This window comes from Oryza brachyantha, chromosome 4, assembly GCF_000231095.2.
Source record: "Oryza brachyantha chromosome 4, ObraRS2, whole genome shotgun sequence".
NCBI lineage: Eukaryota > Viridiplantae > Streptophyta > Magnoliopsida > Poales > Poaceae > Oryza > Oryza brachyantha.
Genome location: NC_023166.2, coordinates 6,589,373 through 6,613,863, shown reverse-complemented (window position 1 = coordinate 6,613,863; position 24,491 = coordinate 6,589,373). Strand labels below are relative to the sequence as shown.

Below are 24,491 nucleotides of genomic sequence, written 5' to 3'. Positions count from 1 at the left end.
TCCGTCATTAGCATATGTGGGTTACCGTAGCACTTATGGCTAATCACGGACTAATTAGGCTCAAAAGATTCGTCTCAAGATTTCTTCCGTAATTGTGTAATTAGTTATTTGGTTCATCTATGTTTAATGCTTTATTTAAGTATCCAAAGATTCGATATGATGTTTTTGAAAAAAATTTTGGAACTAAACAAGGCCTGTGTGATATCAAATCTGATATTAGTAAAAAAAAATCATCGATAGATAATTCGAAAACATAATACCGTAGAATAATGGCAGCCCACTTAAAAAAGTTTGAAAGGAGTGATAAATTTTTCCCTTCCAGACCCTTCTTCCCATCCAAACCGTGTGTCGTCTCGTCGCCACGCGCGCGCGCGCGCCCACGACGACCCCCTCCTCCTCCTCGCTCGCCGTCTCGCCCACGCCTCTCCATCGCTCCGCGCCGCTCTCGACGGCGACACGGAGATGCGGCCGCCCGCGCGCTCGCCGGCCTCGCCGCCGTGCCTGGCGACGGCGGCGCTAGCGGCGTCGGCTGCGCTGCTCCTCATCTGCGGCGGCTTCGGCTTTGGCGCCTCCTCCTCCTCCCCCGCGCGCCGCACGTCGTCCAGGGCCACGGGCCCCGACGCCCCGCGGCCGTCGCTCGCGTACTGGATATCCGGCACGGGTGGGGAGATGGCGAGGGTGCTGCGGCTGCTCAGGGCGGTCTACCACCCGCGGAACCGCTACCTGCTCCACCTCGACGCGGGCGCCGCGGCGGGGGAGCGGGAGGCGCTGGCGGCCGCCGTGCGGGCGGACGGGGCGTGGAGGGAGGCCGCCAACGTCGACGTCGTCGGCGAGGGCTACGCCGTCGACCGCACGGGCTCCTCCGTGCTCGCCGCCACGCTGCACGGCGCCGCCGTTCTCCTCAGGGTCGCCGCCGACTGGGACTGGTTCGTCACGCTCAGCTCCTCCGACTACCCGCTCGTCACGCAGGACGGTAAGACAAAATCGCAAATTAAACTTACTCCATACTTCCATGCCTTCTTTGATCGATCAATTCCTCGTCAAGGCTGTTATTTTTCAGCTTTTAGATGATTCATAAAAGATTATCTGATTTTTTGATAGCTATATGTAATGGTGTAAATGACAAAATTAGCTGTTACTAACTTAAAAATCTATTTTAGAGGTAATATGATGAACTTTTATATAGAAACATTTTGCAAAATATACACCATATAATAGTTAGTAAGCGTGCATGCAAAAGCCGAATAAAAATCTAAGCAAATTCTAAACTAAAGAACACAGCCCAAGTTTTTGGATCTACTTTCTTTATACTCTGCCTCGTTAGATTCTCAACTTGTTTGTATTGGTAAGTAAAGGGATGGGGTATCTGATAGGTTGCTAATAGGGGAATTTGGAATTGCACGCTGAAAGGTGCAATTGATTGTATTGTCCCAGATGGTATAGGTTGCAGGAAAAGCGATGTGATTCCTTGCTTACATATCAAGGTTCATGCTGCTTGATCCTTGATGTCTCCCTTGCAATTTACGACTTGATAGAATTAGTGTCCTTATCATAGAGAATGTTGTTAACAAGATATAATTGCTTGCCTGATCAATTTCGATGTGGGAAACTGAGGCCTCAACCCGTCTGATTATGACATGGTTCTTGTTGTCAGTTGTTTGTTGGGATGTCAAGCTAACAATGGGTGCGAAATATTATTCTTTTAATTCCAGAACCTTCAACACCGTCGTGCTCCATCCGGGGTTGTTCTGGTTCTTGTACTGCCCTCAGGGGTTTTGCTGAAAATGGTGAATTCGTCTAGTAATCTTTTATGTTCAGTTGAACGCGGCACTTTCTAAATCATTTAAGAACAACCTTCCATGTAACCAATGGGCTGGTCAGATCTTCTGTGGTTCTGATGATCAGTACATGTTATAATTTAGATCTTGCTCAAATAAGAACATTGGGCCTCTAAATCTCTAATTAATATGACAGATAGGCGATTGTGCACATGCATAGACGATTACAGTTGGTCAGATTGTCAGAACAGAGCATTTTGGTTTGAAGGCTAACACTGCGGGCATTTATTGCTCACATGTTTTCTAGTTGGAGGTTGATTGCCGATAGTCCCAGGTATCTCCTGGTACTGTTACATGTAACTCCAAGCTGTAAAAATGTGAACTAATTGATTTCTGCTCTCAGTTGGAACCGGGATTACATATTTGTCTCTCGTTAAAACCTAAGAATATGACTGGTAGCATTCTCTTGCCTTGGATTTTCAGCCTATCCATTTGATGGTAGAGATGAACTCTCTAGTTCCTGTAATTTGTGATGGCCGTACAGCGAGGATCTTGTAATAAAAAGTTTATTTTTGGCCTAGAGACTTCGTCCTCTCTTACTTTCCTTCTTTCCTTCTTATGAGTATACCCTTTGGGACTTCTTGTACTCTCATTAATACCAATAATAGAAATGCCTAACGGCATTAAACCGTTTAATTATAATGTTTGTATGTCGGGCAGACTGTTTTTTTCTCTATTTATTGATCATCCAGTTCAGTCTTCTTTCTTCATGTGAAGTGTGTCTTTTTTTGTCTCATGCAGATCTCCTTTATGCCTTTTCTTCTGTACCGAAGGAACTAAACTTTATTGATCACACAAGTGATCTTGGATGGAAGGAGTGAGTTCTTTTAGCAAAATATTCTATAATGTTCCCTATTCATAGTTTTATTATGCTTTGTTCAGTAAAGGCTGAACTCTTGTTCTTCCTTGCAGGCATGAAAGATTTGAAAAACTTATTGTTGACCCAAGTTTGTACATGGACAGTAACAGCGAGCTTTTTCCTGTAACAGAACCAAGACAAATGCCTGATGCATTCAAGATATTCACAGGTGCGTGCAGGAACTGTCTCCAGTCCAACCTTCTTTTTGACCTGGAGTCCAGCCTTCTTTGAATACTCAAAACACCCCTTTGTGGAATAATGACAGGATTCTAGAATTTTAGTGACCCGTTAGCTTCAGTTGATCTTGGTGCCAACAACCCAACAGTAAGATGGCATGCTTTGTTTTCATATTTTTCTCAGGGAGTCAACGACGAAATTATGATCAAATCGATCTCATTTTTCTTTATTATGAAAAGAACCAAAGCTCATATCCTCTCTTGCTGGAGTAGGAATGTCAGAACACAGAACTATGATGTCGTTTTTTATATTAGTAAATTGCAATTTTCAATTGAAAAGCAACTATTAAAATAAGAAGGAAGGAGTGCAAACTATAATGGTAGTAAATTTTGTCAACAACTCAATATGACGATAGCAGCCACTAGTGGCAGTTCTGTTCATGAACCAATTGCTCATGGTGTCAGGAAACAAGAAAATCACTTTAAGGTTTCTTCCCCCTCACTTTCCTATGGGTCATGGATCATGTTAGAATATCTAGGACTAGGAATTATTAATCCTAGATATCTTTTCAAGATCTAGTAAGAGAATCGAAGTCTGGACTAGGAAACTGACTTGATCTACGGTAAGCAAGGTGGTAATAGATCTATTTAAATTCCTAACTGTTAGTGCCGCGTCATGATTTCTACTTCTTGTAACTCGCATATGATATTTTTAGACTGTTTCTGTGTTATAGGTTCTCCATGGGTAATTCTAACCAGGAACTTCACCGAACACTGTGTGCATGGTTGGGACAACCTTCCCCGCAAACTACTGATGTACTTCGCCAACACAGCTTACTCCATGGAATCGTACTTCCAGACTGTTATTTGCAACTCTTCTAAGTTCAGAAACACAACTGTTAACGGGGACCTACGATACTTTGTGTGGGATGATCCTCCAGGACTTGAGCCACTTACACTTGATGAATCACATTTCGGTAACATGGTAAACAGCAGTGCCGCGTTTGCAAGGCGGTTTGCGGAGGATTCTCCAGTCCTGAAGAAGATCGACGAGGAGATACTAAACCATTCTTCAGACTGTGCGAGCTTGAGTGGAAGACGGGTGATGGATGTGGGCTCATGCTCAAAATGGGGTGACATTGATGTTCTCCGACCATCGCGTGCTGGAGAGCAGCTTAGGCGCTTCATTTCTGAGATCAGTCAGACAAGAGGATGCAGCTAGCTGGAAGCTGAATCTGGAATTTTTCATCAAGATGGTTGACTTAACTGACAAATGGTTACGAGGAACACATTTTTCTGCTGATAAACTACATGTTGGAAATGACGAAGGCCTAGAGTAAGTCGCACCTGAGTACCTGACTGACTACCTGAGGCTGAGAAAGCCTTCAATTAACTACCAGATAGCATAGCAAATTAGTAAATTCCTCTTCTATACATTTGAGATATGTACACTATAGCAGTTGATGCTTTGGCCCCCTGCTTCTACCATGTAGATAGATCATAGAGTAGGTTACAGTGAAGTTTCTGTTTCAGGAGCTAGGTTATAACACATTTTGTATAGATAATATCTGCGACAGAGGTATATACATATTAACATATACATGTACTTTATTGATACAGGGGACAGTTTTAGTTGCATAACAATAATAATATGCTGCCAGGTGAGGTTTGCCTGAAAACATGTGGCCTTACACTGATTCTGAAGCTCTGTTTCAACCTTTCAGGCTTCTTGGTTAATCATCTTATTTCACTATGCACTCTGCTAGGGCATTCGTAGTAATGCGTGGATGAACATGAGCATAAGGGGGCCCTTTTGAAACGAAAAATGTTTTGTAGTATTTTCATGGTAATTAGTTCACTGCCTGTAAAATTTCTTTGAAAATCCTACGTTGCAGAGGAGGCCAACGTGTATTCTCATTGCAGTATTAAGCAACCATTTGCAATGTGCTTGCGACCATATTGCCATCTATTTCCATTATGCGTTCGGAACTTGGTTCTTCATGATTGTAATCATGTTGCTTAAGGTTTAATATACACCTATCTATTATTTTAGAAGATATTAACATCTAGCTGATTATTTAAGCAGAATTTTCCACAGGGCACACTAAATTGTGAATTCTACGGGATACATTAAATTGTGAATTTTGTCACAAAGATACTGTATGATACAAATAAACAAAAAAAATTATCATAATTTCTTATTGTTTAAGCACACATGTCATATCTCTTAATTCAGGCACAAGTGCTTTTTTTTCTTGAAGGCCTTAGCATACTTGCCCATCTGTGCACTTGGCCTCCAATTTATTGCCCAAGGTGGTCTTATGGGCTTCAATTACGGTCCTTAGGGATGGCCCAGCATTTGCTGATTACGGTCCTTAGTAGTACTTCGTCTGTTTTTTCATTTACGTTGTTTAGTTTAAAATCGAACTAATTAGTATCAGACAAAGGAAAATAAAAGAGAATCTATTTTGGATGATCATTTAAATGATAATATGGATGAGTTATTGGGTTTGCTCCAAGTATGTGCACCGATCTTACCTATTCCACATCCCTTCGGCTCATAAACTTACAACCTCATTTTTTGACTTTTGCTTATTAATTTTTTAACCTTAGAATATGAGTAGATTTTAGGGGTTTTTATCGTACTTTATTTTTCAATTTTGACGTTTACATCAACAAAAACACAACAAAAACACGTATATAAAAAAATTTATTCACAAATTTTTCATTTTTAAATATGCTATTACAATCACCCCACTTAGTGAGGTGACTTTTGCAGCTTGTTTTTACCTTCTTGATAAAAATGAGATTGATAATTAAGTGGACAAACTAGAGTCAAACTAAGGCCGCGTTCGTCGCCCCTGTTAGTTAACTTATCTCTCCTTATGTTCCGCGCGCACGCTTTTCGAACTATTAAACGGTGTATTTTTTAAAAAAATTTCTATAGGAAAGTTGTTTTAAAAAATCATATTAATCTATTTTATATTTTTTAATAATTAATAATCAATTAATTAATAATGTACTAAACTATTACTACGTTTTTCATGCCGAGAATAAGTTAACTTACCCATATCATGCCGAACATGGCCTAAGTGTACTTTGTTAGGTACAGATCTCCGAATCTAATAAACTTAGCCTATGCACCAATTCTAATTCTTATGCGGAATTTGGTGAAAACTGACACGAACTGGATTGAAATTGTTCCTGCATAGGTAACCTCTTCTAGTGCATTGACATTGAGATCGATTATGCTCTGTTTTTGAAATTAGAGTACCTCATCTACTATTTATTTTTTCACTGGTAGGACTAGGGTTTTATCCCATTAGGATTGTAAGTCGGTTTTACCTCTCATTTTGTTAGAAAAATATAATGGTGGAATTATCTCCTATCTTAATCATATTGACAGTATGTCGATAAATCAACAAACATATACTTTTACTAGTTGAATGCCCATACTTGGCTATGGATAAAAGAAAATATATTAAAATAAATAAAAATATATTTTCCATTAAATGTGTTATACATCTTTTTAATAGGGAATATTCACCTTATATATATAGCTATCTATTTAGATTTGATTGTTTCTTAATATTATAAGTTCAATGGAAAATTTGTAAACTTTATAATGGAGGTAGGGGTGCCAGATTCACCACCACCGCCACTACTTTTTTTTTTACTAACTCCACTCTAAAAGGATTTTATTGTCTTGATTCTTAGCAAAGAATTGAAATTTGCTTTTGAGATGGAGTTCATACTATTAAGTATAATCTATAATAAAAAACATGAACATTAATTTTGTAGTTCCTAGTTGTAATGTGAACCCTGGGACATGTACCCATGGAGATCTGGGATGAAAGCACACAGTAAGAACATGTGTACCATGTGGGATGATCAGTTGGTAAGTACAAGGATGGAATATTTCTTTTCTGTAATCTCAGAAAGAAAAAACCTTATTTCTCAAAACTAGTGCCGATGATTCAACCTTGGACACTACTAGGTAGTATACAGTAATTGTGTCTTCTAGAATACAATTAGAATAATCTAGTTTTGCAGCTAGAAAAAAATATTTTTAAAAACCATCGAACTTCACCCCGAGAATAACATATTATTTAACATTATTAAACGACTGAAGCCACGAACTAAATAACTAGGACAGTACAACTTTGAATTTTTTCAAGAGATTTCCTGTCACTTTGTTTACTCATTTAACTTTTTTCAGAGATTTAAAACCATTTTAGTTTTTGAATTTTTTCAAAAGATTTGAAAAAGATATCCATGCTGTAATAGTTAGACTGAGGTCAAATATTACTTTTTTAGTACTCTTTAGATGGTAAATAGACATTTTCCTTCACTGTAGTAGAACTGTACGTAAATGTTTAATATATATGTTAAAAATTATTCTAATCTAAACAATTTGGGTGGTAAGGGAAGCTAGCTATTCCGTATAAATTGTTTTGGATACATATGAATAAGGCTGGAAAAAAAGCTTGGGCTCGTGAGCTCGGCTCGACTCGGTAAAGCTTGGCTCGGGTCAGTAGCTAAACTAGCCGAGCCCGAGCCGCCTCCATGGCTCGATTCCGAATCGAGCCGAGCCCGAGCCGGCTCGTGAGCCGCTCGTTTGGCTCGTTAAGCCATGTAAAATATGGTTTGGGCCACCTGGCCCATCTAAAATAGTAAACTCTAGGTACTTCGTATACTCCTGGATGACTGGATGTCTCCCTCGGTCAGTACACATGACACACGCATGGAATCAAGGGGTGAGGCCGAGGAGTCGAGGGTAGGAACAGGAAGGAGGCGGCGCACCCATAACAGAACAAGCCAGCTCGAGCTGGCTCGAGCTTTCAAACGAGCCGAGCCGAGCCGACTTTTTTGCTTGTTTTCACAACCGAGCCGAGCCGAGCCAAGCCTCCTCGTGACAGAGCTTTCACGAGCCAAGCCGAGCTTGGCTCGTTTCAACCTTACATATGAACCACCAGTATATCTCGTGGGGACATTTAATAGAAACTCTTTCATTGCACATGTGTTATTTTTGTGTTTGAAGATATCTAATGTCTATGTTTTGCATCGAAATAATAAATATAGGGCTATGAACTGGATCTAGATCTAGATGCTACCACAAGACAAATAGGTTACACAGGTTTTGTCCCTCAATAAGAGGTAATATCGTAATACTCTATTTCTGTTTGGCGGATTGAAATCTACTACTATCTCCGTCCCTAAATGTTTGACGTCGTTGACTTTTTAATGTACGTTTGATCATTCGTTTTATTAAAAAAATTACATAATTACTAATTATTTTTATATCATTTCATTCATTGTTAAGTATACTTTTATGCATATATATAGCTTTTCATATTTTTCAAAAAAAATTAAATAAGACGAATGGTCAAACGTGTATAAAAAAATCAACGACGTCAAACATTTAGGGACAAATGGAGTATATTGTATCGCTGGTGTCGAAGGATTACGTATTGTTATGTACTGATGATGATAGGATCTCTTCTGTTGGTTGAATTGGTTATCCTAATCTAAGGCTCCCTGCCCATCTTTTATACAACGAGGGGGCAACAGTATATGATTAGTAATCTAATCGGATAGAGCTTAGATTTCAATTTTATACAAGAACAAGGGAGTACTAAACTAGGACATTATTTCTGTAATTGGTATAAGAAAATACAACGCCCAAGTTCTACCTACTGTGACTCTGTTCGTTTGTGAGAGATGAAAGATGAAAGATTATTGGATTTTGTGATAGCTATTTGATGATATAAACGATGAAATTAACTACTACGGAGTTAAAAAAAATCTATTTTAGAAATGTGAGATGATAATCTCCTTTATAGATTTGTTTTAAAAATACACCATTTAACCGTTTAAGAAGTGTGTACACATAAACCAATGGAAAATCTCTAATTGAATGGCTTGACATACATTCTTAATTTCCATATAGTTGGATGAGGTTTCCACAACGATGCTCGTGGACCTTTTGATCTATGAGAATTCAATCGGGTCCAAATAAGTTCATGAGTAGCTATTTAGAATAAATTATGAATTGCATAATGTTTTGTTTAATTACTTGGACCGTCATGTGTGTCGGATTTAGCTAGAGTCACCATTACACTTTTAGGGGCTTTTAGTAAAGACTGTCACTCTACCCATCATGGAGCATCCAAATAGAAAGATGAATGAGAAGTAAACTATGTGGTTAGAGATTAAAAAAATAATGAGGGAGACACATGTAACCATGAAAAAAAGACCATTTTTCTAGCAAAGTTTTATTAGAAAAACAATAAAATGAAAAAAAGTGCATGTTTAATTTCTGTCTACAGGGATAGGGAAAAAGATTGTTTCTGTTCCTAGCAGTGCCTGGAAAGCTTTCATCCTCAACACAAAGAATTTCCTCTCAATTAAATAATTCTAGTTAATTATCCTGTGGTAATCACACAACAGAAACCACCCACCCTGTTTCTTTAATCATTTCCACAGATGCAACTAATGTATGGGGGACGAGGTATTTATTTTGGACAGAGATCACCTAATCGGCCAACATTAATTAATTTACACTTAACTTGAAGGTTTTTAATTTTTTAGAGACCATGTTGGCAAATTGTGGACAAGATAATCCACATTTGACTTTGCCAGAGCTATACATGGGACTATGGACATGTACAGCTCGATCATGACTAAATAATTAATTATCTGACGCGGAAATTATCAGACAAGCTCTTGCTTGCACATGCCAGATCGGAAAATCGCTACGGTAATATAAATATATATAATAATTAATTCTACTGGCATTTTATTATTATTATTATTACTAAACAGTCTGTTCTTTGGCGATTCATCTACCCTCTTCTCTCCTTCCACGTAATCCTTCCACGTAAGTACATACAAAATAAGAAAATAAGTACAGAAATATGAAAGAATAGTACGTGAATAATATGATATATCTATTTTTTATAGAAAAATATAGCGATTGTGGCGATTCATATAATAATTTTCTACAAATTATCTTGTGAACTTGCTAACAGGAGAAACAACAAGGTCTAAATGGACAATGATGTATAAAATTAAATTAAGCTGAATACTCTATATAGAGAAATCGATCATCCGTAACATATGTAATGAAAAATACGTTTTTATTTACTTTAGAAAATATTAATGTATATTTTGTATTATTCGTAACAAAGCACAAACGTTTAGCTAATATATAAGATGAAATGAATTACAATGATATAAGTCTCTACATACCCTCTAATAATCACTTTATTCTATTTATACACAAAATTGTATCAGAGCCACATGGTATCAAGGAAAAAAAATGATGTTTGACTTTTGTTTAATCCATGTTCATTATGACACGTTCATAACAATAACTCTTTAGCAGTGTTCACTAAGGAACAGATGGACCTGTGGAGAGAAAAATATGATCTGGTTTTCTTATAATTGTTTAGGGCTCAGATGACGAAGTTTTCTCTTGGTCAGTAAGTAATCTTCTTCTTCTTCTTCACGCGCTTAAGCTGCAATCTATCTCTGAATTTTTGGTCTATAATAACAGGGAAGTTGTGCATAGTGGCAGATATAGAACTGAAAACCTGGGGGACCAACTAGCTAGGGTTTATATTATTATATATACAGTTCTATGCAGGCATATATGAAAATTAGAAAATTGGGTAGTTTCATAAGAAATTATGGGGTCAACTCTTTAATGTGGTTATACCACTTGTGTAATTTAGTGACAATTGAATAAGGCAGAGTCTCCTGCAATTTAGTTCCGAAACCAATGCTATATTTTTGTTCATTTGGTTGTACAAAGTAGAAATTGACGTATTATATAGTGTGTAAATTGATGAGGAGTTGATAGCTGCTTTGTCCTATCTCTACGCTTATAAGCTAAAATTTTAACCTAAAATTACCTAAAATTTGGAATAGATTTTTAAGGTTTTTCACTGTAATTTATTTTTCAGCCTTGGTTTTTTGGTCGCTAAGAACGCATATATAAAGTAATTTGATTCACAAATTATTTTTTATTTGCAAATATAACGTTTGACTAATCACCACCTATATTTATTCATGTGCACCAGACACATGCTCCCAGGTGACTACGCATTTTAACACTCTCAACATACTTATAACATCAACAGATACATAAATGCATTTAAGTTTCCACTGAAACAAACAAACACGTGTGTGTGTAAATTGTGGGGGAGCTTGCATCCACAACTCTACTACCCCAAAAAATAAAATTTCCCAGCTGTGTTCATATTTTTCATCATAATTTCATTTCAAAATTCATTCCATTTGCATTAAAGTATGAATTATCCCCTAGACTATCACAGTCGATCGAATTATCCCCTGGATTTCAATACCAAATGTTTCACCGCTAAACTTCTCAAATGGACAAATTACCCCCTTGACTCGATCTAAAGTAGTTTAGATCCTATGTAGTTCATACGTAGCAATCTAGTCAGCATAAAAAAAAAAGAAATGATGTGCCCACATTTCATAGTGCGCCCCTTCCTCAATCATTACCCTCTATCTTCTCCCTCCCTTTGCTGAAGCACGTGGCGGCGGTGGCCGACCCATCGATCTCACCGTCAGGGCTTCCTCCTCGTCCTTGAGCGCCTCACCGCCACCAGCCATCGCCTTGAGCTAGCACCTCTCCACCGCCGGCCACCGCCGCTAGCCTCCGTAGCCTACCTCCGATGCCTCTTCGCCATCGGCAAGCTCCCCCACGACAACCTCCCAAGCGAGCTCCAACTCCGGCTGTCTCCACTGCCCCTAGCCTAAGCCTCTGCCGCCGACCCGCCTCCACCTCCTCCTCCCTGATCGGTTTGGGGGTACATGGGTAGGGAGTGACGGAGGGCTACGATGTAGAAGAAAATAGGAGAGGAGAGATGAAACACTAACAAGTGGGCCCAATATTAGTTAAATACCTTTTGCTATGCTGGAATGCCAAGTCAGCCATCCTAGCCCAAAACCGCCTAATACAGTGATGGGGGTATTTATCTGGTCCACATATAGCTCATGCTAGGCCAACGTACGAGGCATGCTTCGGTATGCCACGGTAAAGTTTAAAAAATTTCGCAAGATTTCAAAGTTTTTGAAAAAAAATCTTGGTGATGTATCACAACGTATTGTGCAGTTTTCATACCCAAACCATGATTGTCAATATTATTAACCATGGCACCACGATTATCAACATATATATCGCAGATATCAATATTGCGAAAACCACAGTGATTATCGCTAACAATATCACGAAAATAATTGGATACCGCGTAATTTGGCCATATCATCGCCTTGCGGTTTTGGCCCCAAAAATGATAGTGCAAACCCTGGGTTTGAATAGTTGAAGGTGCAAACTGGTTTTTCAAGTTTAGGGGTTAATTCGGTGGATCACGATCAGGGTTCACAATCTCGCCCTTCCCGTCCGTGCTGTGGGACGGTGGACACACGGTTCCTGCGCGGTTATCGCGTACACCACCAAAACCGCAACAAATTAAAATCAAAACAATTTGAATTCAAATGGTGCAGTAACTGCACGGTTTTGAGCGAAAATCGCGGCGAGTACAACCCTTGACATGTAAAAGGCAAAATAATTTTGAAAAAAAATGAAAAATATAGGAAAATTAGGAAAATATTATGTAGCTATATTTGTAACATTGATCAGGACATGTATGAGGGGAAAATTTTTTTTGGCAGGACCTTATCCACTACAAGTCTACAATTAGTTAAATATGAAGATGAAAACTTAAACATATATAGTTCAGGTGCAACTATAAATGTATTATACAAGTATAACATAATAGTACTTAATCTAAATTCAAGATGTGCCTAAAATAATTATCACATTGTATATATATGTGAACTACAAGCTAACACAATTTAAAAACCTACAAAACATATTTATTGGGTGCCTAATAAACAAATTTAAGGATTGTTGTCATCTTGTTATTTTAAATATGTACAAACCGTTGGCTAACAACTAGAAACCGGCAAAAAAACCAAAGAAACCACCGGCTCTAGCACGGCTACGGCGGCCACCCTCAGCCAGAAAACTTCATGTGAACTGCGGCTAGCGTGTCCTACCGCATGGCTTCGGGGGAGAAAGCCGCGGTTACCGCGGGGAGAGGGGACATACCGCTTGGGCCATGTTGGGCTTTCTATAAACACTAGAATATTTTATTTTCCCGATGAATTTTCATCTCATTTTTAAAATCCTGTTCAAATCTGAGTTTTTTCATATATTTCTGGCACCAAAGTTCACTAAAAAATAAGTTCTGCCACATGTATGTTTCTTTTCAAATTTCAACATTTTATGAATTTGCCTCAAAATTTAAAAAGGTTATCGCGGCAAACCGAAACCGTGCCCCCGCGGAGAGGTCGGTAACCGCGGTAACGTGAACCCTAATACGAATGATTGGGGGGGATTTGTATTTGTTCCGGTTCTTTGTGTGTATATGTAGTTACTGCTCTCTATATACTATTTGTTGACTTTTTGACATATATTTGACTGTTATTCTTATTTAAATAACTTATATAATTATCAATTAATTTGTTGTGATTTATTTTATAAGTAAATGTATTTTAATTATAACTTATATTTTTGCATAGGTTGCATGAAATTTTTGAGTAAGATGAATGATCAAATGTACACAACAAATCAACAACGACAACCATTAAAAAAAATAGAGGGAGCACTATTTTGGCGAACAATTAAATAATCCCCAGCTACTATCCCCTTGTAACAGTTAGCTATCCAAATTATTTGGGTTGGTTCTGAGGTCTTTGTTACCTATATATGTCCAGCAAAGTAGATGCTTAGCTACGATTATGTTGGATTCTTTTTAATTGGATTGGTGAAACAGCTATCGCAAAACCTGGAACTATGTTTAGTGGTTTATTAGGAACTGAAAGTGCAAAGTTGTCCCTAAATTAATCCTATACGTACGATCAGATATACTCACTCCATTACTAAATATTTGATGCCGTTAACTTTTTAATACAAATTTGACTATTCGTCTTATTCAAAAATTTATATGATTATTAATTATTTTTATATCATTTGATTTATTGTTAAATGTACTTTTATGCATATATATACATAGCTTTGCATATTTGACAAAAAAATTAAATAAGAGAAATATTCAAACGTGTATAAAAAAGTTAATTACGTTAAATATTTAGGGACGGAGACGGAGGTGGTACATGTTATCACAACATTTTGGTAATTTAAACGATTAGGATCAGCATCGCTCGATCAGTTCCTAGATATCGTGAGTCATGGATGACATGCAACAGCTAGCTACTGCTATAATTAATTAATTAAATTATGAATGTGAAATGGAATCTAAATATGGCAGCTAACCCTGGTGACGACAGTAATTAATTTATAGATTGTTGCACTTGAATCAGTTCAGACATGGAAATTAAATCCTAGAATTGGGAAAAAATTGTGGATTAAAATATTTTTTCCCAGCAAGCAACTATCTAGCAAAAACTTACTTTTTTGCAACATAAGCTGTACGCCCCTGCATGTCAATTCTATTAACAAAGTCATTAATTAGTACTTTGTTTTTTTAATAAAGTAGCTATATATTGCAATGCATCAATACTTAGTTTATGTAATTTCTGAAATTAAGTGAGTGTACGATATATGTAGATGTTTATTTCCTATTTAATAATACCTTTTGGTTCGTATTGTAAGTCTTTTTGACTTTGCCTAAATTTATTTATTGATGAATTATATACTTTATACGTATGTCTAGATTCAGTAGCATCTATATGAATCTAGGCGATGCTAGAAGGACTTACATTGCGAAACGTAGGAAATACGAATTACTGCTTTTATTATATGCAATTGCAATGTACTTATCTCCACTGTCAAATTTAATCATTCTGTCTTCTCATTGGAAATGAAACTTGATCTAGACGTACGCATTTTGTAAGCTGACACTTCCATTATAATCATTGCTTATTTGGTACATAGATCCGGCCAGGTGCAATATTCGATCAAATACTGTGGCTTAATTAGTCTGCTTGTTGAGTCATCAGCCTCAACTAAAATTTACATTTTGAAGTTGTTTTAAGTTTCCTTTATCGTTGCCTATTTTACATTATTAAAAGCTGTACAGATAAATTATTTTGATTTGCTTCGTTCATTTTGCAGCTCCGAGCGTATGCTGTTTCCCCCCTGCGAAACAGAAAAACGCCAGAGACTATGCTGGATTGTAACATGTTACTCCATCAATTCCATTTTATAATCATTTTTTTCTCTACTTAAATTTATATGAATACTAATAAATTTAAATATTAAAAAATATTGATTATTAAATAATTTTGGACGAAGCCAAAAGGTAGAACATATTTATGCTAAATCATTATATGTGGAATAATCTAAAAATGCGTGCCAGTAATATTGACCAAAATAACCTTGCCAAGACCAGCAAATCTAGGCTGGAGCCATCATTTGTTGAGTACTTAACCATACAGCCATTGTCATCAACCCCTTTCTTTTTCTTTAGATCCAAAGTGGTTAAGGTCTTAATTTATGTGCTTGAATCTTAATTTAGAAACCAACCAGCTAATCAGATGACACTGCATCAGGCTGTGGCTTAGATTTTCCCTCTAATGCCCTGTTGCCAAATTGGAGAAAGAAAAACTAGGTAATCCAGATTTGACTTTACAAGCTATGGAACAGGCTAGATGAACAATATCTTATAATTAAGTAGAGCTTATCAGAAACTATGGCACATGACTGCCAGATCAGGCAGGGTTAACAAACAAAAGTTATCAGTGCATTGTGCTTGGGAACAGGTGTCCTGCAGAGAGAGGAAGATGCCAATAGCTTAGTGCTTATTTGTTTGGGTTTTGATGCCATTAACTGTAATCTCACACTAGATATGGCAACTAGTTGACCCAGTCTTGTTTAATATGCCGGCCAATTTGACAAGTTGGGCAAATGGTTGGTATAAAACTGAAATAATAATAATAATAAAAACGGTTGTTTTGGGGGAGGGGCCGGGTTGTCTCATCTGAACTGAAATGTTAAATAATTCATGGGTTTGTTTGAGGCAAATATATGTGTAAAAAGAAAGAAAATGGTTTGTTTGTAAAATATAATGCATGGTCTATTTGTTAATAGCCAGTAGCTGCACATATCGACTGTTTGTGTCCAGTAGTGGATAAAAATAAATCACAACTCTAGGCAATTTCACTGCAACTATCTTCAACCCTTACTCATTCATTCTAAAATATGTAACTACTTTAGATTTCAAATTTATCGTAACATTAGAGGACTCAGTTTTTTTTTTATTTGAGATGCCATTGAATTTTGGATTTTTATTTGACCATTCGTCTTATTCGTAATCTTTTCTGGAAATATGGAAAACTCTAAGTTATTTTCAAAGTTCCTTTAGTAATAAATCAAATCATAATAAAATTATTATAATTATATAAATTTTAAAAATAAGATAAATGGTTAAACATAGACCCCAAAGTCAATGGTGTCAAAATAATAATAATAAGATGAATGGTCAAACATAACACTCTTACTCCAATTTATAACATCAAACCCATATATTTCTCTTTTCTTTATACACCTACTTAGAACACACATTGGAGCTCCCGTTAGTGACTCCCTCTATATTTTTTAGTTGATGCCATTGACTTTTGTATCTCTATTTGACCGTTCATTTTATTCAAACATTTTATAAAAATATGCAAAACTCTAAGTTATTTTTAAAGTTCCTTTAAATCATAACAAAATTACTAATAATTTTATAAATTTTAAAATAAGATGAATGGTCAAATGTAGAGAAAAAAACAACGATGTCAAATTAATAAAAACGGAGACAATACTACTGACCTACTACATCTTCTTTAAGTTTCTCCTCGTTTTACCTTTAACCACCCTCCCACTAATAACCGTATCTTATCTAATAACAGACATCCTGGTTATTTTTCTCACTAATTTATAGTATCTTATAAAATGGTTATGAGTACTTATTTTTGGATTAAGAGACAACTCAAATGATCTCACTTAATTAACATATAAATGAGTCTTCTGTGTTGGATACCTAGACAATGTACTCCCTCTATATTTTTTTCTATATGACACCGTTGACTTTTGAATCTACATTTGACCGTTTGTCTTATTCAAAATTTATATCTAAATATACAAAATTATAAAGCATAGTTAAAGTTTCTATAATAATAAATCGTATTATAAAAAAATAATTAATAATTATATTAATTTTTTTAAATAACATGAAAGGTTAAACGTTGACTTAAAAAATCAATAGCGTCATATATATATATAAAAAAAATATGGAGGGAGTATGGTGATGCATGTTCGATGTGTCAACGACAGTAAGAGACGATAAATGGGTAGAACCTACTTGCTGTAGTTTAGCTCGACAACGAAACGGACGATACAAAACAAATGCACGACAGCAAGGTTCTCGACGGCGAAGTGTAATGGGTGACGGAGCAATTACTGACGCCATTCCAATTTTCCTGTGGACCGACCGTGCCACATTCCGCAATTAATTCCAGGTGCCCCCCGCCCCCCTTGCTCTCAAAATCACGAAAGGGAACAAAATTAACTCGAGAATGAAAAAAAAATGAAGGAAAAATCGCTATCTGGACACTGGACTAAAAGAACAAAAAAAATAAAAGGAAGAAGAAAAGAAATAATGATAATAATAATAATAATAATAATAAGAATAAATATATGAAAAATTGGGGGCAGGGCACGTGGAGGAAAAGGCAGAATCATCCACAGCGTCGTTTACTCGCATTATCCACGTCCACACGCGTACACCATCATCGGTCACTGGCCACCACCACCACGACAGCGCCACCGGCTTGCTAATAAAGTAGCATCGCCGTCCTAAAATCATTATCTTTCTTTTTTCAATATTTATGTTTTAAGATAGGGAGAAGACGTTGGCCTCGTTAGCAACGGCAGATGCGGATGTAACTACCCACCTAGCGCACATAAAACGAGAAACGTCATTACCATATGATTAATTAAATATTTTCTATTTTAAATTTGAAAATGCAATAATATGATTTTTTTAAACAAATTTCGTATAAACTTTTTAGTAAAAAAATAACATTTAATAGTTTGAAAATCGTGCGCACGGAAAAAGATTGAGCGAGAGATTAGCCCCTTGAGCATCTTGCGAACGCGCCTGTTGTGAAGTACTGCTTGCTTATCACGTCAATGTGCCTTTTATCTTTATTGTCATATGTAAGAAAATTGTTGAATTCTCTATTTATACGTAAAATTTTCATGTCTGATCTTTGACTAACTCCTACCCCTTACATCAAATGAGAGGTACTCGAGTCATTTTTTCATCCTTAATTTCTTCAAAATAACCAAAAATCTCTTCTATTTGTAGATGGGGTAGAACCAGGCGTAGGGTAGCTTGGCCTTAAGCCCCATGCCTAGTTGAAGGAATGCATAAAATTTGTTTAAAAAATATATTGATCAATTGTTGAGCGCTAGGCATAGAAATTTTGTAGGGTATGAATCCCTTGAAAATTTTTCATATATGCATATTTCGATCAAAGGAATGAACCATTTAAAATCCGTATGAAATGACCTAAAACTTACGAATTTTACGGTAAATCTAACATGAGCTTACGCATGTTGAAAATTTCCTTCGTGTCACTCTCTCCAAATTGTACGATTTTTTTTGAAAACAACTCAACAATATATTTGAACAATTTCCATGTTCTGATATTTGATAGGATCAAGTTGACACAATATCCTGAATGTAGAGTTTTCGAATCAGAGGAGCATACTCAGAGAGAATTCTCTGTATAGCACAGAAATTATACCCGGTTCCTTCTATGCTATGCAAAAAATCAAACTTCTCTCTCTGCCATTCACTTAATTTTTTCTTACTTATGTACCACTGCTGTTAACTTTTCTATTCAACTCCGTTAACTTATTTTGCTTACGTGCCTTCTATGCCGCTGCATGCCAAATGACCCGAAACGTAGAATTGAAAATTGATATTTTTGAATAAAATTTGAAATTAAGACAGCAAAATTGAAAATTGATATTTTCCAATAAAATTTAAAATTGATATTTTCGAATAAATTTGAAATGGCTCTCAACATAAATTTGAAAATTTGAAAAATATCAATTTCCCTACTTTGAAGAGTACTAAAGAGCAATATTTGACCTCAGTCTCTAACTATCACAGCCTGGGTATTTGTTTTAAACCTTTTGAAAAATTCCACAAACTAAAATGGTTTTAAATCTCTGAAAAAAAATTAAACGAGTAAACAAAGTGATATAAAATCTCTGAAAAATTCAAAGTAGGGAAATTGATATTTTTCAAATTTTTAATTCTATGTTGCAGGTCATTTCAAATTTATCTGAAAATATCAATTTTGAAATTTTAGAAAATATCAATTTTCAATTCTGTTGTCTTAATTTCAAACTTTATTAAAAAATATCAATTTTCAATTATATGTTTTGGGTCATTTGGCATGTAGTGGCATAGAAAGAACGTAAGCAAAATAAATTAACGGAGTTGAATGAAAAAGTTAACATCAGCGGTATATAAGGAAGAAAAAATTAACTGAATGACACGTAGGAAAGTTTGATTTTTCTATGAACCGGGTATAATCTCAGTGGCATAGAGGGAATTCTCTCTAAAGTAATATAGGACGAAGGGAGCAGTAATTAACAAGTGATGAGAGCATACTCAAAGTCATTAGCAGAGCAAATGCGCGCACGGGGGGTTAAGCGTGTAATTAGCAGTTAGCAGTAATTTTTAAAAAAAACATGGAGGGAGTACTTGCTTATCACATCAATGTGACTTTTATCTTCATTCTCAAATGTAAGAAATTGTTAAATCCTCTATTTGTACTCAGATTTTTCCCATCTTATCTTTGACTAACTCCTACCCCTTACATCAATGAGAGGTACTACAGTCATTTTTTTCATCCTTAATTTCTTCTAAATTATCAAAATCTCTTTTATTTGTAGACAAACCTATACTACCCCTGACCACCCTCTCGCCACCATACATGTTTTAACATGTATTTATCATAAACAACATAGAAGAACAATTTTTTTTGGACAAACGTACCTTCTTACTCCCAAAATAAGTTTATCAATTTAAATTAAACTGAAAAATTAAACTTATTTTAGACTCCTTTAGAACAAATGAATTTTGTAGGGTATGAACCCCTTGAAATTTTTTCCTATATGCATCTTTGGATCAAAGGAAATGAACCATTTAAAAGTCATATGAAATGACCTAAAACGTACCAATTTTACGATAAATCTAAACCTAAGCTTACACGTATTGCAAATTTCCTTCGTCTCTCTCTCCAAATTCTACTATTTTTCTCCGAAGCAAACATGCAATATGATTAGGCAAGTCCTCTGTTTTGATATTCCATATGATCAATTGACACAACATCCTAAAATACTCCCTCCTAACTTTTTTAACCAGCCAACTTTATATATATATATTTTTAATCTCCCATTGAAAACACAAAGTCGTTAGAGTATTGAAAAATTTGCTCTAACGAGTAATCGAACGTAGGATCTTAGATGCTAAGACTTTTATAACCACTAGTTTACAGGCCCTTTCACACCTAGCCCTAATTTTGAGTGTGTTTTTTGAATATGCATTGCAAATGCATTGCAAATGAGACCCTATAACAGGACGAAGGGAGCAGTAATTAACACGTGATTAGAGCACACTCAAAGTCACTAGCGGAACAAATGCGCGCACCAGGTGGGGTTAATCGTGTAATTAGCAGTAATTTTTTTTAAAAGAAAAACGATTAGTGGCGGGCGGAGGGGGCCCCGCGCACGTTGTCCTCGCGTACCTGGCAAGGCGGGCCCACCCGGGGGAAATTCCCGCACGTTTTCCGCCTGGTCGTTACGCGGTCCGGGCGACCAGCCACCGCGTCTCTCCGTGGCCCACCCAGGTGTGGGGGGGTGCGCGTCCGCTGGGCCCCACCCGTCAGCCTCCGTGGCGCTCGAGTATATATTGGCTCGCCGTCGGACGACTCGGGGGAGAGAGAGACGACACACTCTCCCAAGTGAAGTGAGCCCTTCCCGCGCGCAGAGAGGACGGAAGCAGAGGAGGCCGGCCACCCAGCCATGGATGCCGAGATGGCCATGGGCGACAGCTTCGCCTACTACTGGGAGACGCAGCGCTACCTCGAGTCGGAGGAGCTCGACAGGTAACGCCTGTGGCCCGTCTGTCCTCGCCGCTGACGCCGGCCGCCGGCGATCGGTCGCCATTTGGTGGGTTTCGATTTCGCAGGGGAGGTGGCTGACATTATTGTTGGCTGGGCTGCAGCATCTACCTGCCGACGCAGGACGACTCCAACTACTACTCCAGCTCGCCGGACGGGTCGCACGCGTCGTCGGCGGTCGCGGCGGCCAGCGGCGCGGACGCGGCGGCGGCGGCCGTCGACGCGGGCGGCGCGAACAAGAACATCCTCATGGAGCGCGACCGCCGCCGGAAGCTGAACGAGAAGCTCTACGCGCTGCGCAGCGTCGTGCCCAACATCACCAAGGTGAGCGCCCGCCGAGGCAAGACAGATTCCTGTTTTTTTTTGCCGGAGCATTCGGCTGACGCGGCGGGGTGCTCTCATCGGTGCAGATGGACAAGGCGTCGATCATCAAGGACGCGATCGAGTACATCCAGCGCCTGCAGGCGGAGGAGCAGCAGATGGTCAGGGAGGTGGCCGCGCTCGAGTCCGCCGCCGCCGCGAACGCCCCGGCGGCGAACCCATTCGGCATCGGCGGCGGTGGAGCGGAGGAGTACGAGTACGAGTACGGCGGCCACGGCGCGCTGGCGCAGCGGAGCAAGAAGGTGAAGCGCGCCCTTTCCGTCTCCTCCATCAACGACGCGCTCCTCGCCGCCGCGGCGGACGCCTCGCCCTCCCCGCAGCCGCCCGTCGAGATCCAGGAGCTCCGCGTGTCCGAGGTTGGCGACAAGGTGCTGGTCGTCAGCGTGACTTGCAGCAAGCGCCGCGACGCCATGGCCAGGGTGTGCCGCGCCCTCGAGGAGCTCCGCCTCCGCGTCATCACCGCCAACATCACCTCCGTCGCCGGCTGCCTCATGCACACCCTCTTCGTCGAGGTACGCCTCCCCCCACAACCCCCTCCCTGCCTCCCATCCCCCCACCATTGCTGACGTCACGGACACCTCCTCCTCCTGCTCTAGGTTTGACCTTCCCAGTTTGACTTTTGACCATCACATGTACTGCATCTATTGTCCCATAATAATCTTTTTTTTTCTATCCAACGTTTAACCATTCGTCTTATTTAAAAAAATTTTACGATTAATATTTTTATCATTACTCGATGATAAAATATAAATAGTACTTTATACGTGACTAATTTTTTAAAATTTTTGTACAAAATTTTTTAAATAAGACGAATGGTCAAACGTTTGGACGCGAAAAAACGAAAATAAGATTATTATGGGACGGATTAGTACTATTTTTTTTACTTCCATTTTTAGTTAGAAAAAAAATTGCTATGACACTGCTCCATTTGCGGCGTCTTATCTTATATTAGGCGCATCAATCTCAAAGCAGCCACCCCCCACGAATCTCAACAGCATCAGAAATCCCCTTTTCTCTTTCCAATATTCTTTTTCGCATCAGAAATCCCCTTTCCCCCCAGGATTCTCTTCTGGTTGCTAATTGAAACTGATTTGTTTTGGCGGATTAAATCACGTGGGATTAATTAACGAGCACGAGGGGGAATTCGACCAATCCGACTGGTGCTAGGATGAATCGAGCACGTGCTTCAGATGCAAATTAAAAATTGTTTATTTTTGTTTGTTTGGTGGAGAAAGAACGGGGAGCGCCACATCACGCACATGGGCTGGGCGTCACATCACGTGCTTGCGTGCGTTGGGGAAGGCCATGGAAAACGATTGGCACGTGATCAAATTGGAAAAGAAAAATCACCCTTTTTTTTCCCTCGTTTTTTATTCATCGTGTGTGTGAATCAGGGGAGGGGAAAAATAATTTTCTTTTTAAAAATTTGATTGCAGACGTGCTGGGAGGACCTTTGGGTTGTTGTGAATTTTCTTTGCTTCGAGAAAGTTAATTTGTATAATTTATTATTGGACAATATGTTAGTTTAAGACTTTGGACTAAATAAAGTTGTTTTTGTTGTATTCCTTTTCAGGTAGATCATATGGATAGTGTCCAGATGAAACAGATGGTGGAGACCGCCCTCTCTCAGCTTGTCGCTACCGGCAGTCCGTTGAGCTCGATGGCAGTCCGTTGAGCTCGATGAGTTATTAGTTACACGAGTAGTTTACATATAAGGTGTTGCGCTTTGTGGCTACAAATCTCGACTAGTCTGTTATAATAAGGCGTCTTTTTAGGATATGCTTGGATGGTGTTGTTCTCGCTGTTTTTGCGACACCCCTCTACGTGATGGAGGTGGTTGTTTTACTGTGAGAACTATTTTATGGCTGGATGATAAGTTAAGTATGCTTGGACCTACTGTAACTTGCTTTCACGAGTGTTTTTATATAAATCTTGAGTATGCTGACATATGTACTAGCTATTAATGTGGATGAATAATAAGGTGGCCATCTTAATGAAAAAAATGTTGTTGCTTATCTGGTTCAACAAAATTTTCTACCAACTGCTCGCTCCGTCTTATAGACTTATTTTTTTGTCTTTTTATTTATGCCATAAACACTTCAACTTTAAACTAATCATTGTATTAAAGTTTGTGAAAGTGAAAGAAAATGCATTAAAGGCCGCGAAAGTGGGGCCAAATAAATTGGAGTTTTGAAAAGGTAGAAAAAATGCATTGGCATTTGTAAAAGTGAAATGTACTATTGTCTACTTAGCTTTATATTAATATGTATGTGATGTGAGATAGATGAAATCATTTTGATCTATAGCTCATATGCCACTGTGACCTGCGATGTGATATCGTGGGAGAAGGGAATGGGATAAAATGAACATTGTGCAATGTGCATAACTTGTTGATGCTGCATGTTGATTGGATTGCAGAACTAATGTCTGAAAGAATCGGGCCCCGACTCCCTAGCGCTAGAAGTAATATGTCATGCCCAGAAATTTACACAAAATTTCTGAACAATAGCATGCTTCAAATTTCGATCCAGGAATCAGTCCGAGTACAAACTACGATAAATTAATACATAGTTCCACGATTTAAAAATCATTATATATCAAAATACAGCGGAAAAAGAAAACAAACTAAAACTCAACTAATCTTCAGCTTCAGTTGACGATGACGGCTCCACACCACAGACACTCTCGACGGCGGACTGAACCTAACTTCAACCTTGGGAACAACCTTTTGACTGGAACTCTGGCACTTTCTCTGGTAGGGGAAAAATTAAGCAAAGCTGAGTACAAACCACCGTACTCAACAAGTAACACCCAAGAGAGAAGAACAATGAATGCAATAGGGTGTCAAGGAACATGCTAAGGTTAAATTGCATAAAGCTGTAGTAATTTAGCAAAAACAGAAAATAAAGTAGACTAGAATAAAAGTAAAGTAAACATTTAAAATAATCAATCACTGTCCAACGTTACACCACATTGCAACAGACCCAAACCACT

At 38.1% G+C, this 24,491-nt stretch overlaps 2 protein-coding genes across 2 annotated transcripts; both read left to right on the top strand.

Annotated features, from left to right (window-relative positions):
- The first annotated feature begins 405 nt into the window (after positions 1–405).
- Positions 406–4,555, top strand: LOC102712354 (beta-glucuronosyltransferase GlcAT14A-like). Its single transcript, XM_006653191.3, has 4 exons — positions 406–973; positions 2,580–2,655; positions 2,751–2,866; positions 3,608–4,555. The coding sequence occupies exons 1-4, from the start codon at positions 463–465 to the stop codon at positions 4,093–4,095; spliced, it is 1,191 nt and encodes a 396-aa protein (XP_006653254.3). The 5' UTR covers positions 406–462; the 3' UTR covers positions 4,096–4,555.
- Positions 4,556–20,945: 16,390 nt separating this feature from the next.
- LOC121054257 (transcription factor BHLH6-like) lies at positions 20,946–23,513 on the top strand. The gene is made up of 4 exons (XM_040523517.1): positions 20,946–21,101; positions 21,221–21,440; positions 21,527–22,009; positions 23,071–23,513. The coding sequence occupies exons 1-4, from the start codon at positions 21,019–21,021 to the stop codon at positions 23,170–23,172; spliced, it is 888 nt and encodes a 295-aa protein (XP_040379451.1). The 5' UTR covers positions 20,946–21,018; the 3' UTR covers positions 23,173–23,513.
- The last annotated feature ends 978 nt before the right edge of the window (positions 23,514–24,491 follow it).

Bases quoted from the DNA above. Each gene is read 5' to 3' on its own strand.
- LOC102712354 (XM_006653191.3), top strand. From the start codon at position 463: ATGCGGCCGCCCGCGCGCTCGCCGGCCTCGCCGCCGTGCCTGGCGACG. The intron at 974-2,579 runs GTAAGACAAAAT...TGTCTCATGCAG, and splicing joins CCCGCTCGTCACGCAGGACG to ATCTCCTTTATGCCTTTTCT. The intron at 2,867-3,607 runs GTGCGTGCAGGA...TCTGTGTTATAG, and splicing joins TGCATTCAAGATATTCACAG to GTTCTCCATGGGTAATTCTA.
- LOC121054257 (XM_040523517.1), top strand. From the start codon at position 21,019: ATGGATGCCGAGATGGCCATGGGCGACAGCTTCGCCTACTACTGGGAG. The intron at 21,102-21,220 runs GTAACGCCTGTG...GCTGGGCTGCAG, and splicing joins GAGTCGGAGGAGCTCGACAG to CATCTACCTGCCGACGCAGG. The intron at 21,441-21,526 runs GTGAGCGCCCGC...TCATCGGTGCAG, and splicing joins TCGTGCCCAACATCACCAAG to ATGGACAAGGCGTCGATCAT.